The 16,058-nt window shown below is 49.5% G+C and overlaps 1 protein-coding gene across 1 annotated transcript in view; it reads left to right on the forward strand.

Annotated features, from left to right (window-relative positions):
• Positions 1-6,352, forward strand: part of LOC139376911 (zinc finger protein 804B-like) — a 48,907-nt gene extending 42,555 nt beyond the window's left edge. Inside the window, exons 4-6 of the mRNA XM_071119908.1 lie at positions 1,374-1,504; positions 1,801-3,235; positions 4,661-6,352. Of these exons, the coding sequence (XP_070976009.1) occupies positions 1,374-1,504; positions 1,801-3,235; positions 4,661-6,352 (3,258 nt within the window). The remainder of the gene's footprint in view (positions 1-1,373; positions 1,505-1,800; positions 3,236-4,660) is intronic.
• Positions 6,353-16,058: the final 9,706 nt, after the last annotated feature.

A 16,058-nucleotide genomic window follows, 5' to 3' on the forward strand; every position in this document is an offset into this window, starting at 1 on the left:
CAAGGTTTGACTGAACGACATGTCAGGCAGAGATGCAGGAAATAATCAGATAGATAGTTAGCGGCTAGATAAAATGATGGAGACTCCTAGATGCTAAGTTAGTTGTAAATATGATCAACTAATGAGAGCGAGAGAGAGCGAGAGAAAGAGAGAGGGAGGGAGATAGGGAAAGAGGGAGGGGAGACAGCGGCAGGGTAGCCTAGTGGTTAGAGCGTTGGACTAGTAACCGAAATGGTTGTAAGTTCAAATCCCCGAGCTGACAAGGTACAAATCTGTCGTTCTGCCCCTGAACAGGCAGTTATAACCCACTGTTCCTAGGCCGTCATTGAAAATAAGAATTTGTTCTTAACTGACTTGCCTAGTTAAATTAAGTTAAATAAGGAGAGGAGAGAGAGGCTGATAGAATAGAGGAGACTGATGCAGCTATTGTCAGACACCTTTACATCCCTCTACAGCCTGAAGACTGACACACACACACACACACCACACATATATATACCTCTACCTGCCAAGTGCAGATAAAGGCAGGATGAAAAATGATTAACAAAGGCAGAGAAAGAGAGAAAGAGACATGAATCACTATTTCCCTGAAAGAGCTGGCACGCCTGAAGGAGCAGACTGATGGAGAGGAGACCCACACAGTGGTCTGTTTCTCAGTACTGATGAGATGGTGCTTGCTGTGATCTTAGGAGTTCCAGGTTCCGTTAGAGGTGAGTTCCAGGTTCCGTTCTAGAGGGTTAGAGGTGAGTTCCAGGTTCAGTTCTAGAGGATTCTAGGTTAGAGGGATTTTAGGGCCTTCCAATGCAGTTCCTCTAGTGCTGTTTATGCTTTATTTATCCAATCAGTGGTCTGTAGTTTCTATTAGTAACATCATCTCCCTGCCATACTCCAGTCAATGTCTTCAATGTAAGATTTCAATAAGCAGGCTTATCACTGAGATTTGCGTAATGAAGTAAGTTTCCTAAATGATCCTCTTATGATGAAGTCCATATTAATGTGACAGATGGTTGCTGGCATTTAGGCTGATGATTGAAGGGTTGGTACACTGCAGCCTGCTGAGAGATGACAATCTGACAGACTGCAACACTCATCATCATTAGGCTTATAACACTGTCAGTACTCAATCATCACCATTCTCCCTGTCATGCACTTTCTATGGCAGACCATGTAGAAACAACATGTTTCTCTCCATCAGAGTTGAATGAGTCTGTAGACACACACTTTTGATTGATAGACAATTCACACTCAGAGATGATTCTTCCCAGAGATAGAGGGAGCTGAAATAGTTTCCACACAACGCGCGCGCGCGCACACACACACACACACACACACACACACACTCACACTCTGACCCTCTCCTCTCCTCCTTGTAGAGACTGAAGGAGTTGAAGCAGAGGGAGTATGCTCGGAACGTTGCGTCTAAGTCGTGGAAGGACGACCGCAAGCAGGAGAGAGCTCTGAGACGCCTGCACCAACTAGCACTGCTACGACAACAGACACACAAGTAAGATGGTGTGTGTGTGTAGAGACCTGCTTTCCAAGCGCACTGCAGGGAAATCTCTATGATACACACAAACTGTCCACATACGCTCACGTGCATACACTCTGTCAGTTTCTCTATTCCTCAGAGTGATGGATGTAAGAGCTGGCCTAGATACTGTAAGCACAGGCTGAGTTAATATAACATGAACACTCACAGTAAACTGCATAATATGGACAGTGTTTCACATGTTCACAATTTTATATTTATTCTGTTCTCTGCTATCCTCTCGTCTCCACCTCTCCTCTCTTTTGCACCAGGGTACCGGGCCAGGTTGTTAGGTTCCAAGGGACAGTGAGAGCTGAGATCCAGCATTCAGAGAGACACTGTGGAGAGAGAGACTACAAACCAGGGGACCACTATGTCCCATTGACCCAAACAGGGTTAATCCAAACCACAGGGAACTCCCAGCGACCCGCTGTTACCCTACCTCCAACCCAGCCCCAGACCATCCCGCTCAGCCTCCAGGGAAAGGACTCCCCCCATCTCCAGACCAAGCCTCTCTCCCCCTCCCAGCCCCAGCAGCCAGAGGATCCTACCCACATACCCATCTTCCCTGGAGGGCCCTTCCAAGCCTCCCCACCCCTAGCCTTGCTTTCCAGATGTGGATCTTCTCTGGAGGATCCCCAGCCTCGCCTGAACAACTCTCCCCAGGACCCTGCCTTTCCGTGGGGCAGAGACAGAGGAAGGGTGGGGGTCTCCTTCTGTTTCTCCAGGAGGGGCCCAAGACTAGAGCCATCTGCCTCCGTCTTCTCAGACCAGCAAGAGGAGGAGGGGAGAGGAGGAGGAGGAGGGCAGATGAAGGAGAAGGGAAGGGGAGGAGATGAACTATGGCTGCGTCACCCAGACAACCTGTTAGTAGGGCAACCAACCAACAGCCTTCACCCCGGAAACAAGACAGAACCCCCAGGTGGGGAAGAGGGGGAGGAGAGAAGAGAGAAGAGAGGAGGGGAGGAGAGAGACAGGTTCTCTGCTAGCCATGACCCAGGCTGTCCTACCCACAATGCCAGACTGAGAGAAACAGACCAGAGCCCTGTACACGGGACAGCAGATAAGAGGGAGGAGGGGGAAGAGAGAGAGGAGAGGAACAGGGGTACAGAGCACAGACAAGAGGGCCATGAGGTGAATCAGACTCCTATGTCTGACTCCTATCTCCATGTGGTTGCCAGAGACGGATCCACCCGTCTGAGATGGCCAGCAGAACTGCTGCAGTTTACCACAGCCAAACCCCACCTTTCCTACAGCTGTAAGCCCACACACTGGCAACGCCACACCAACCCACTACACTGTAACCCTGAACACAACCACAACCACTGTCAAACCAAGTCACGCTGTCACCACTCAGCAAGCCAGCAGGAGACAGAGAAACACACAGAGGAGTCCGACTCCCTCATGTTCTCTAGCTCCCAGCCTCCTCCTCAGGACACAGAAAATGTAGAATCCAATACAGATCTATATACAGAGACAGGCGGGACAGATGAGGGAGCCAAACACTCATCATCCTGTCACGTTGTGGAGAAGACAGAAGCACATGGAGTGACAGCAGCCTTCCAGGCAGAAGCAACAGTGCCAGGGAGTGGAGGTGAATCTGGGTTCAGATGGCACCACCCCCTCTTCGGGAATGGTGACCCCCTTCGCGGTGACAACACGCACACAAACCCCCACAATCCCCAAAGAGGCAGATTAGGAGGACATGTGAGACAGGAGAGAGATCGAGCCGTCAGAACCCCCAGGCCTAAATTAGAGGCTGTCATCCAGCCTTGCGCTGCCGTTTGTGTGTGTGCAAGCGAGGTTAGATGTGTGTGTACGCACACTGCCAGCTCACGCACACACTCCGTGGGCGGTTCAGTAAGCACTTCGACAGATGTGTCATGCAGAAATTTAAACGACAGCACAAAGAAGAAGAGGAGGAGAGGGGAAAGGTATAATGGGACTTCAAACGAGTGCGAGGGAGAGCGGCAGCGTCTTAGGAGCGTCATAACCTCTGTTTCCACCTGGTGGGGCGGAAAGAGGAGATGTGACGGAGACAGAGGGGGAGAAGGAGACAGGGAAATAGAGCGGGAGAGAGAGACAGGTGGAAAGAGGAGAAGAAAGGCAGGGGGGAAGAGGAGGAGGGGTGGGACTCTGTGCCTGCTGGGGGAATGTGACTCGGAGTCTGTGCCCTGCTCTGACAGACAGAGGCCTCACAGGAGTCACAGTAGAGACCAACATCACTATAACTATAACTCTGCCTCCCCGTTCAAACCAGCACCAAGAGTCACAGAGAGGACAGAGTACTACAGCACAGAGTCTCAGCTGTATAGAGAGATAGAGAGAGAGAGATATGGAGAGGTGGAGAGAGGAGAAAGGCAGGGATGGCCTTTCTACTGGAGTTCAGACTCCTCTCTGTGTTCTACTTCCGGGTCGCCCTGGGAAAAGGCTCACAACCTCCCAGTGGCATATGGTGGTCTCCACGGTTGCAGCGGGGGCTACCCAGTCTACAGTCGCCATGCCAACATCCATGGTAGCAATATTTCCTGTACTCCAGTGAGGAAGAGTAAATACATGCACAGAAACAGGAAATACATGAGTAGGAAGTGGTCAGAGAGTGAGGAGTGGGAAAGAACAGAGACTGGAAGGAGGCAGAGCTGGGATGGAGGGAGTAGAGGCTGTCGGGAAAGTGGTAGGGAGAGAGGGAACAGAGATTGGGGGAGTAGGAGGCAGGGTTGGGTAAGCAGGTTATCCAGCCCTGGAGGAGTCAGTGGAGGGGGCTGGCAGGGGTATCTCTCGACCCCCAGTCACAGAACTCTGGAGGGTTTCAGGGGATGGAGGTCTAGTTCTGGGGAGGGAGAAGTCTGGAACAGAGGACCAGTAGACTCAAGCCCAGACAGATGTACCTGGGGCAGCCGTGACAGTTGGGAGGACAGGGGGACATACTGCAGGGAGAACAGATACAGCTGGGATGACAACTGGGAGAGACAGAGGTCCACTGAAGGTAGAGAGAGCTGGAGCAGTTGGGAAAAGGGATCACGACCTAGCCCCAGCCCCAGACCTGATAGTTTTAGTTGGGACTGGGCAACCAGATGCCCTGACCATAGACACAGCCGCAGTCCTGGTTCCCAGTCTGTTCCCAGTGTGCAGGTTACCAGATGCCCCATCTCCAGCCCCTGGCCTGATTCTAGCCCTGACTGGCTGCCCCGACAGCCCAGCCCTGGCTTCTGTAGCAGCAGCACCAGTGTGTCAGACCTGAGTGGGGGATGGAGTAGCTTTAGTACTCACTCACGACCCAACCTGATTGGGAGAAAAACAACAGGGGTGCCCAGGCGAGCACCATGTCCCTCACCCACCAAGGAGAAACACCAAGCCTCCAGCCTTAAACCTACTCCTCCTCAACCTCTGCCCAGCACTGATACCACCCATCCACAGGACAGGAGCCCCAACCCCACAGCACAGCCTACATGTCTCTCAGACAGAGAGCCCAAAGCCCCCCCAAAGCCCAGAGAAGGGAACCCCAGCAGAACTATGCTACTGCCACTTATCGGGAAACTACCAGCAATTAGGAGAGGAACTAGGAGACGAGGGGCAGAAAGAGAGAGGGAGGGCCCTGACCAAACAGAGAAACATGACCACAACCAAGACCAGGTCCAGACACAGGACAAGGACCACAACCAAGACCAGGTCCAGACACAGGACAAGGACCACAACCAAGACCAGGTCCAGACACAGGACAAGGACCACAACCAAGACCAGGTCCAGACACAGGACAAGGACCACAACCAAGACCAGGTCCAGACACAGGACAAGGACCACAACCAAGACCAGGTCCAGACACAGGACAAGGACCACAACCAAGACCAGGTCCAGACACAGGACAAGGACCACAACCAAGACCAGGTCCAGACACAGGACAAGGACCACAACCAAGACCAGGTCCAGACACAGGACAAGGACCACAACCAAGGGAAGGAGAGTATGAAGAATGGAGCGGTCCAAAGTGGTCGACTGTGCCCTCAACCCCTCTTGTCTCCGAGCCCTGAGAAAACTGGAGAGGACACGTCCTGTCCTTCCCTGACATCACATCCTGCTGTGACGTCATATCTTGCCCTAACCTTACCTCACAGGGGTCAGTGGTCACATGGCCCCTCCCCTCCTCTGGCTCAACAGCCAATCAGCTTCAGCGCTGAAGAGATGGGCAAGTATCGCTGTCTGCAGGAGCAGGCACGAGAGCACATGCAGAGACTGCTACAGGGGACAGAGACACACACACACCATACCCCCTCTCCAGAGCCACACACACACCCCACACTCACTCATACACATGTGGCACAGACTCAAGAGAAAAACACACACTCCACTTTCCTAAATACTTCTCTAAAGCTAGACGCACACCCCGTACAAACACAGCTCTTACAGACACACTCTACCCCCAGGCTCCCCCCTCCTCATCCTCCTGTCCCCATACCGCAGCCTCTAATGACCCACCCTCCTCCACCCACACAACATCATTACATTCTACAACACACAGCATTCAGTATGGCACTCTCGTCACCCTCCTCTACCTCTTCCTCTCTCGCCCCCCACACCTCACCCCCTCATCACCTGCCCCTCCTACACCTCCCTTTCCCCCATCCCCATCCCCACCTCCCTCCATTCTCCATCTCCTCTATCTTTCCCTCCATTCTACTCTCCCATCCTCCTCTACATTTCCTCCCTCCCTCCCCTGCCTTCCACCCCTCTCCCCTCACCGCTCTCCCCCCCCTCACACTGCCACCACCGAGACCACCGTATCCAGAAAGACTTTGGTCATTGAGGTTTCAACAGAAAGCATTATGATGCTCTCTGATGACATCACATAGTAATACAATTTATTGTTAACTCCTGGACAATAATGTCCCATACAGTATAACAATCTACTGAATTTTCAGAATTTGTGTGTGTGTGTGTGTGTGTGTGTGTGTGTATTATGTTTTTGTATGAGTGCATGCGTGTGTGTGCGCATGTGTGTGCATGTCGTCGCTGTCGGATGAAAACCTTTTAACTCAATTTTCATGTTTATACATGTATTGGAAGCATCAACTCCACTCAATGTTCTCTGAACCTTTCATGACTTTTGGAACAAGAAAATGTATTCAACATAGCTTCTGTAGTTTCATAATTGTATGTTTCCATCCCTCCCTGTTCAAGTATGACTCAAGGGAAAACGTGCACCTGCTAAGACTAGCTGGCTTTCTCTCATCTCTTTCTTCCTCTCTGAACGTCAGGCATACTGGCTGTCTTTAGAAGTACCGTCATACTGGCTGTCTTTAGAAGTACAGTCATACTGGCTGTCTTTAGAAGTACCGTCATACTGGCTGTCTTTAGAAGTACCGTCATACTGGCTGTCTTTAGAAGTACCGTCATACTGGCTGTCTTTAGAAGTACCGTCATACTGGCTGTCTTTAGAAGTACCGTCATACTGGCTGTCTTTAGAAGTACCGTCATACTGGCTGTCTTTTGAAGTACCGTAAAACACCTGAGAGAGAGCGACAGACCGACGACAAGGCCGTGAGCAGAGCAATAGGCCCAACCCCCACTCCTACATCCGCCCAAGCCCCATTCAGCGACCAAAGAGCCATGTATCAGGTGCCCAGTATGTTCTGCTCACCCCTATTAGTCTGAGGCGTAACCACACGAAGCACAACCCTGGACACTATGGATCACAAAGCTTTTACTATATCATGCTAGAATATCCAAGGTCTGAGGTCATCTGCCTTTGACCTAAAGAGCAGGAACCCAGACTTCACCAAAGACATCAGAAATACAGACATTGTCATCCTACAAGAAACATGGTATAGAGGAGACAGACCCACTGGTTGCCCTCTAGGTTACAGAGAACTGGTAGTCCCATCCACCAAAATACCAGGAGTGAAAAGGGGAAGAGACTCAGGGAGTATGCTAATTGGATGTAAATCAGACCTAGCCCACTCTATTGAATTAATCAAAACAGGAGCATTTTACATATGGTTTGAAATAACAGAGAAAAATGTCCTCCTGTGTGCTACTTGTATACCCCCACTAGAATCCCCATGATTTAATGACAACAGCTTCTCCATCCTAGAGTGGGAGATCAACCATTTTCATGTTCTAGTCTGTGACAACGTAAAACACCAGAACCAGTCAGGGACCTGACACTCTCAGCACACAGGGGGACAAACACCTACCTCGAAGTGACAGCATTCCCTCCCAATATGCCCCCCTAGACACAACTACGACAAAACAACCAACAAAAACGGGTCACAAATCCTGCAACTCTATCGCACGCTGGGTCTGATAGGTTGAGGGGACTCCTTCGGTAGGTATACTTACAGCTCATCCCTTGGCAATAGTACTGTAGACTACTTAATTACCGAACTCAACCCAGAGTCTCAGAGCGTTCACAGTCAGCCCACTGACACCCCTATCAGATCATAGCAACATTACTTGAACAGAGCTAACTCAACATGAGGCATCAAATCTGAACAAACTGCATACCATTACAAAATGTTATAGATGGAAAAACAACTAGCAAACAAAAATGTAATCCCTCTTGGACAACTTTCTGGACAAAACATTTCACTGCAATAGTGAAGGTGTAAACCTGTAGTAGAAAGCCTAAACTATATTTTTGATATATTTGACCTTTCAACTTCCCTATCAAATATAACAATTCCAAGCAGACAACCTAATAAAATTAACAACAATGACAAATGGTTTGATAAAGAATGCAAAAACCTAAGAAAGACATTTTGAAACCTATCCGTTCAAAAACAGAGACCCAGAAAACCTGAGCCTACGTCTTCACTATGGTGAAGCATTAAAACACTACAGAAATATACTAAGGCAAAAAAAGGGGCAGCACTTCAGCAGTCAGCTCAAAGTAATTGAAGAACACATAGAATCAAACCACTTCTGGGGGACAACACAGCCCCACCCTCTTCAACATATACAGTATATCACAAAAGTGAGTACACCCCTCACATTTTTGTAAATATTTGAGGATATCTTTTCATGTGACAACACTGAAGACATGACTTTGCTACAATATAAAGTAGTGAGTGTACAGCTTGTATAACAGTGTAAATTTGCTGTCCCCTTAAAATAACTCAACACACAGCCATTAATTCTAAACCGCTGGCAACAAAAGTGAGTACACCCCTAAGTGAAAATGTCCAAATTGGGCCCAATTAGCCATTTTCCCTCCCCGGTGTCATGTGGCTCGTTAGTGTTACAAGATCTCAGGTGTGAATGGGGAGCAGGTGTGTTAAATTTGGTGTCATCGCTCTCACACTCCCTTATACTGACTGGTCACTGGAAGTTCAACATGGCACCTCATGGCAAAGAACTCTCTGAGGATCTGAAAAAAAGAATTGTTGCTCTACATAAAGATGGCCTGGGCTATAAGAAGATTGACAAGACCCTGAAACTGAGCTGTAGCACGGTGGCCAAGACCATACAGTGGTTTAACTGGACAGGTTCCACTCAGAACAGGCCTCGCCAAGAAGTTGAGTGCAGGTGCTCAGCGTCATATCCAGAGGTTGTCTTTGGGAAATATACGTATGAGTGCTGCCAGCATTGCTGCAGAGGTTGAAGGGGTGGGGGTCAGCCTGTCAGTCCTCAGACCATACGCCGTACACTGCATCAAATTGGTCTGCATGGCTGTCGTCCCAGAAGGAAGCCTCTTCTAAAGATGATGCACAAGAAAGCCTGCAAACAGTTTGCTGAAGACAAGCAGACTAAGGACATGGATTACTGGAACCATGTCCTGATGAGACCAAGATAAACTTATTTGGTTCAGATGGTGTCAAGCGTGTGTGGCAGCAACCAGGTGAGGAGTACAAAGACAAGTGTGTCTTGCCTACAGTCAAGCATGGTGGTGGGAGTGTCATGGTCTGGGGCTGCATGAGTGCTGCCGGCACTGGGGAGCTACAGTTCATTGAGGGAACCATGAATGCCAACATGTACTGTGACATACTGAAGCAGAGCATGATCCCCTCCCTTCGGAGACTGGGCCGCAGGGCAGTATTTCAACATGATAACGACCCCAAACACACCTCCAAGACGACCACTGCCTTGCTAAAGAAGCTGAGGGTAAAGGTGATGGACTTGCCAAGCATGTCTCCAGACCTAAACCCTATTGAGCATCTGTGGGGTATCCTCAAACGGAAGGTGGAGGAGTGCAAGGTCTCTAACATCCACCAGCTCCGTGATGTCGTCATGGAGGAGTGGAAGAGGACTCCAGTGGCAACCTCTGAAGCTCTGGTGAACTCCATACCCAAGAGGGTTAAGGTGCTGGAAAATGATGGTGGCCACACAAAATATTGACACTTTGGGCCCAATTTGGACATTTTCACTTAGGGGTGTACTCACTTTTGTTGTCAGCGATTTAGACATTAATGGCTGTATGTTGAGTTATTTTGCGGGGACTGTACACTGTTATACAAGCTGTACACTCACTACTTTACATTGTAGCAAAGTGTCATTTCTTCAGTGTTGTCACATGAAAAGATATACTCAAATATTTACAAAAATGTGAGGGGTGTACTCACTTTTGTGATATACTGTATATCAATGAATTGCCGAGGGCACTAGATCAGTCTGTAGCACCCGGCATTACCCTACTATACTCTGTAGTCAAATGCCTACTGTTTGCAGATGATCTGGTGCTTCTGTCACCAACCAAGGCAGGCCTACAGCAGCACCAAGATCTTCTGCACAGATTCTGTCAGACCTGGGCCTTGACAGTGAATCTCAGGAAGACAAAAATAATGGTGTCCAACAAATTCAAATTCTATCTAGACACCATTGCCCTCGAGCACACAAAGAACTATACCTACTATACCTCAGCTTGAACATCAGCACGACAGGTACCTTCCACAAAGCTGTGAATGATCTGAGAGACAAGGCAAGAAGGGCCTTCTAGGCCATCAAAAGGAACATAACATTCGACATCCCAATTAGGATCTGGCTAAAAATACTGGAAGCCGTTATAGAACCAATTGCTCTTTATGGTTGTGAGGTCTGGGGTCCACTTACCAACCAAAAAAAGTCACAAAATGGGACACACACCAAATCAAATTGAAACTCTGCTTGGAGAATTCTGCAAACACATTATTTGTGTACAACGTACAACCCAAACTAATGCATGCAGAGCAGAATTAGGGTGATACCCGCTAATTATCAAAATCCAGAAAAGAGACGTTATGTTATGTTATACAACCACTTAAAAGGAAGCATCGCCCAAACCTTCCATAAGAGAGCCATCACCTACAGAGAGATTAACATGGAGAAGAGTCCCCTCAGCCAGCTTGTTCTGGGGCTCTGTTCACAAACAAAAACAGACCCCACAGAGCCCCAGGACAGCAACACAATTAGACCCAACCAAATCATGAGAAAACTATTTGACACATTGTGTCAGACCAAACTGGAATGCTACCTTTCCCTAAAAAAACGATATACAGTGGCAGAATACCTGATGACTGTGCACTGGCTGTAACGGTTTTCTTCTATCTCCTCCTCTGATGAAGAGGTAGAACAAGGATCGGACCAAAATGCAGCGTGTCTATTGCAATCCATGTTTAATGAAGAAACACACTAAACACAAACACTACCAAAACAATAAACTTAACGAAAACCGAAACAGCCTATACTTGTGTAACCTAACACAGAAACAATGACATCAGGACACTAAGGACAATCACCCACCAACACACAGTGAAACCCAGGCTACCTAAATATGGTTCCCAATCAGAGACAATGACGAACACCTGCCTCTGATTGAGAACCATATCAGGCCGAACATAGAACTGGACAAACTAGACATGTAACATAGAATGCCCACTCAGATCACACCCTGACCAACCAAAACATAGAAACATACAAAGTAAACTATGGTCAGGGTGTGACAGTACCCCCCCCCCCCCCCCCCCCCCCCCCCCCAAGGTGCGGACTCCGGCCGCAAAACCTGAACCTATAGGGGAGGGTTTGGGTGGGCATCTGTCCGCGGTGGCGGCTCTGGCGCTGGACGTGGACCCCACTCCATAATAGTTTTAGTCCACCTCCTTAGCGTCCCTAGATAGGTTACCCTCCTTAATGACCGCTCGGGACAGAGGGGCAGCTCGGGACAGAGGTAGCTCGGGACTGATGGGTAGCTCAGCACTGAGCGGAAGCTCAGCACTGAGAGGAAGCTCAGCACTGAGAGGAAGCTCAGAACTGAGAGGAAGCCCAGGCAGGTAGTTGGATCTAGCAGATCCTGGCTGACTGGAGAATCTGGAAGAGTCTGGTCGACTGGCAGATCTGGAAGAGTCTGGTCGACTGGCAGATCTGGAAGAGTCTGGTCGACTGGCAGATCTGGAAGAGTCTGGCTGACTGGAGAATCTGGAAGAGTCTGGTCGACTGGCAGATCTGGAAGAGTCTGGTCGACTGGCAGATCTGGAAGAGTCTGGTCGACTGGCAGATCTGGAAGAGTCTGGTCGACTGGCAGATCTGGAAGAGTCTGGTCGACTGGCAGATCTGGAAAAGTCTGGTCGACTGGCAGATCTGGAAGAGTCTGGTCGACTGGCAGATCTGGAAGAGTCTGGTCGACTGGCAGATCTGGAAGAGTCTGGTCGACTGGCAGATCTGGAAGAGTCTGGTTGACTGGCAGCTCTGGCTGCTCCATGCTGATTGGCTGCCCCATGCTGACTGGCAGCTCTGGCTGCTCCATGCTGACTGGCTGCTCCATGCTGACTGACAGCTCTGGCTGCTCCATGCTGACTGGCAGCTCTGGCTGCTCCATGCTGACTGGCAGCTCTGGCTGCTCCATGCTGACTGGCTGCTCCATGCTGACTGGCTGCTCTGGCTGCTCCATGCTGACTGGCAGCCCTGGCTGCTCCATGCTGACTGGCGGCCCTGGCTGCTCCATGCTGACTGGCGGCCCTGGCTGCTCCATGCTGACTGGCGGCCCTGGCTGCTCCATGCTGACTGGCGGCTCTGGCTGTTCCATGCTAACTGGCAGCTCTGGCGGCTCCTTGCAGACTGGCAGCTCTGGCGGCTCCTTGCAAACTGGCAGCTTTGGCGGCATCCTGCAGACTGGCAGCTCTGGCGGCTCCTTGCAGACTGGCAGCTCCCTGCAGACTGGCAGCTCCTTGCAGACTGGCAGCTCAATGCAGTCTGGCAGCTCCTTGCAGACTGGCAGCTCCTTGCAGACTGGCAGCTCCTTGCAGACTGGCAGCTCCTTGCAGACTGACAGCTCCTTGCAGACTGGCAGCTCCTTGCAAACTGGCAGCTCCTTGCAAACTGGCAGCTCCTTGCAAACTGGCAGTTCTGAACAGGCGGGAGACTCCGGCAGCGCTGTAGAGAAGGAAGGCTCTAACAGCGCTAAACAGGCGGGAGACTCCGACAGCGCTGGAGAGGAGGAGGGCTCCGACAGCGCTGGACAGGCGAGGCGCACTGTAAGCCTGATGCGTGGTGCTGGCACTGGTGGTACTGGGCCGAGGACACGCACAGGAAGCCTGGTGCGGGGAGCTGCTACCGGAGGGCTGGGGTGTGGAGGTGGTACTGGAAAGACCGGACCGTGCAGGCGTACTGGAGCTCTTGAGCACCGAGCCTGCCCAACCTTACCTGGTTGAATGCTCACGGTCGCCCTGCCAGTGCGGCGAGGTGGAATAGCCCGCACTGGGCTATGCAGGCGAACCGGAGACACCGAGCGCAAGGCTGGTGCCATGTAAGCCGGCCCAAGGAGACGCACTGGGGACCAGATGCGTAGAGCCGGCTTCATGGCATTAGGCTCGACGCTCAATCTAGCCCGGCCGACACGCGGAGCTGGAATATACCGCACCGGGCTATGCACCCGCACTGGAGACACCGTGCGCACCACTGCATAACACGGTGCCTGTCCGGTCTCTCTAGCCCCCCGGTAAGCACAGGGAGTCTGCCCAGGTCTCCTACCTGGCGTAGCCATACTCCCTGTTAGCCCCCCCCCAAGAAATTTTTGGGGCTGCCTCTCAGGCTTCCATCCGCTACGTCGTGCTGCCTCCTCATATCTGCGCCTCTCAGCTTTCGCCGCCTCCAGTTCTTCTTTGGGGCGGCGATATTCTCCTGGCTGAGCCCAGGGTCCTCTTCCTTCTAATTCGTCCTCCCATGTCCATACCTCCTCTTTGGGCTGCTCTTGTTGCCTCTTCTTCTGCTGCACCTTTGGGCGGCTACACTCCCCTGGTTTAGCCCAGGGTCCTCTCCCGTCGAGGATTTCCTCCCATGTCCAGAAATCCTTATTGCGCATCTCCTCGCGCTGCTCCTGCCTGTTGACACGCTGCTTGGTCCTTTTGTGGTGGGTGATTCTGTAACGGTTTTCTTCTATCTCCTCCTCTGATGAAGAGGTAGAACAAGGATCGGACCAAAATGCAGCGTGTCTATTGCAATCCATGTTTAATGAAGAAACACACTAAACACAAACACTACCAAAACAATAAACTTAACGAAAACCGAAACAGCCTATACTTGTGTAACCTAACACAGAAACAATGACATCAGGACACTAAGGACAATCACCCACCAACACACAGTGAAACCCAGGCTTCCTAAATATGGTTCCCAATCAGAGACAATGACGAACACCTGCCTCTGATTGAGAACCATATCAGGCCGAACATAGAACTGGACAAACTAGACATGTAACATAGAATGCCCACTCAGATCACACCCTGACCAACCAAAACATAGAAACATACAAAGTAAACTATGGTCAGGGTGTGACACTGGCGTAATGCAATTTCTCTGGACCCCCCAAAGGTCGGAGTTTGCAACTGACCTGTATATCCTACCTGAATGTGCATGACATGAGCCATTCCTCGCAGCTTGGATAGAAAGTTGTTTTGTGTAAAACCAGTTTATTAATGCCAATCTCTTTTTTTCTATGTAGAGGCCTGTAGTAGCTACAGTATGCGGCTGTGTTGGCTTGCATTTTTGTGTGCAAACGTTCTCACCACAGCCTGTAGGTCCAGGTTACAGACCCCACTGTTTTCTATAGTGAGTATTGACCATCCAGACAGTTTTTTCGGAGACATTGTGCATTATATGTCCATTGAGCTGCACACAATTTAAACTTAGTCTTAAATGGTGCATAGCAAGATATACCAGAGATAAGGGACTGTTAATATTGCAACCACACAACTCAAATGACGGTTCACCAGAATGAACAAAATCAAGAACGCAAGAACTGTTTGTCCACTAAAGAGATCTGTTTGCATCTGCCAATTTACTGGCTGTCCAGTATACAGACAACATGTCCCAGCGCTTCCTCGGCCTACAGTTAAGGAGACTGCGAGAGATTCAATTAAAGATATTGCTGAACTGCTATATTTGAAGCACCACTCCTTTCTTCCCAGTTTCCCTGATGTTGCTACGGCAATCAAGTTGTTTATAACCATCCTGTAACTGTCACTTCTGTGAAGAGATCGTTTTCTAAACTAAAACTCATAAAGACCTAACTAAGAAGAGTTAGGCTCTCGGTCTGACATGAACGTTTGAACACCTAAGTAAGCTCCACTCATGTCACTGGCGCCGTGGTAGTTCTGACCAGGCATTTGCTCACCAATATCCACTTCATTTCAATCAGTTTAATGATTTATTTTTCAAGGCCTGAGGGACTTTGATCAGTCACATTATTGAAGCCCAATAGACAAATGCTTAGATTCCTAGTATATATGGACATTTAAAAGGTTAATGAATTACTTTTTAGAGGGTTACTGTGAAAATGATTTATTTACTAAAATAAAAATAGACCAACGTCAGACAGGCGCATGGTATCCAGCACGCCAGTGCCACGGTGACTAACCCAAACTTAAGAAAAGCCTTGCCTATTTACAGACTCCATGTGAGCCTTGCTGCTGAGAGAGGTCACCATAGGCAGAGAGAGAGAAGAAAGTATGTGCCCACTGTCCACCAAACGAGGTGGAAACTAAGCTGCACTTCCTAACCTCCGGCCAAGTATGAACATATTAGAGACACATATTTCCCTCAGATCACACAGACCAAGAAACAATTTGAAAACCAATCAAATATTGACAAACACCCTTATTTGTCAAAATACCGCAGTGTGCCATCTCAGCAGCCAAATGTGTGACCTATTGCCATAAGAAAAGGGCAACCAGTGGAGCACAAACCCCTTTGTAAGAACAACCAATATTGGTTTATTTTCCCTTAACATTCATATTACAACTATTTGCACACTGTTACAACACTATACCTAGCTAATAATATAACCTTTGAGATGTCTTTATCCTTTTGAAACTTTTGTTTGTAATGTTAACTGTTAATTTCTGATTGCATTTATCACTTTTGCTTATTGTTTTCCACTTGCTTTGGCAATATAAACATGGTGTTTCCCATGCCCATAAATCCCCTTTGAATTAAATTGAATTGAGGGGGAGAGAGAGAGAGAGAGAGAGAGAGAGAAAGAACAGAGCGAGAGAGAAAGAAGAGAAAGCGCGAGGGAGAGAGAGCCCTCGAGGGATATAGCGAGAAAAGGGGAGGTGAGAAATAGAGG

The sequence above is a fragment of the Oncorhynchus clarkii genome, chromosome 2, assembly GCF_045791955.1.
Source record: "Oncorhynchus clarkii lewisi isolate Uvic-CL-2024 chromosome 2, UVic_Ocla_1.0, whole genome shotgun sequence".
NCBI classification, from domain to species: domain Eukaryota; kingdom Metazoa; phylum Chordata; class Actinopteri; order Salmoniformes; family Salmonidae; genus Oncorhynchus; species Oncorhynchus clarkii.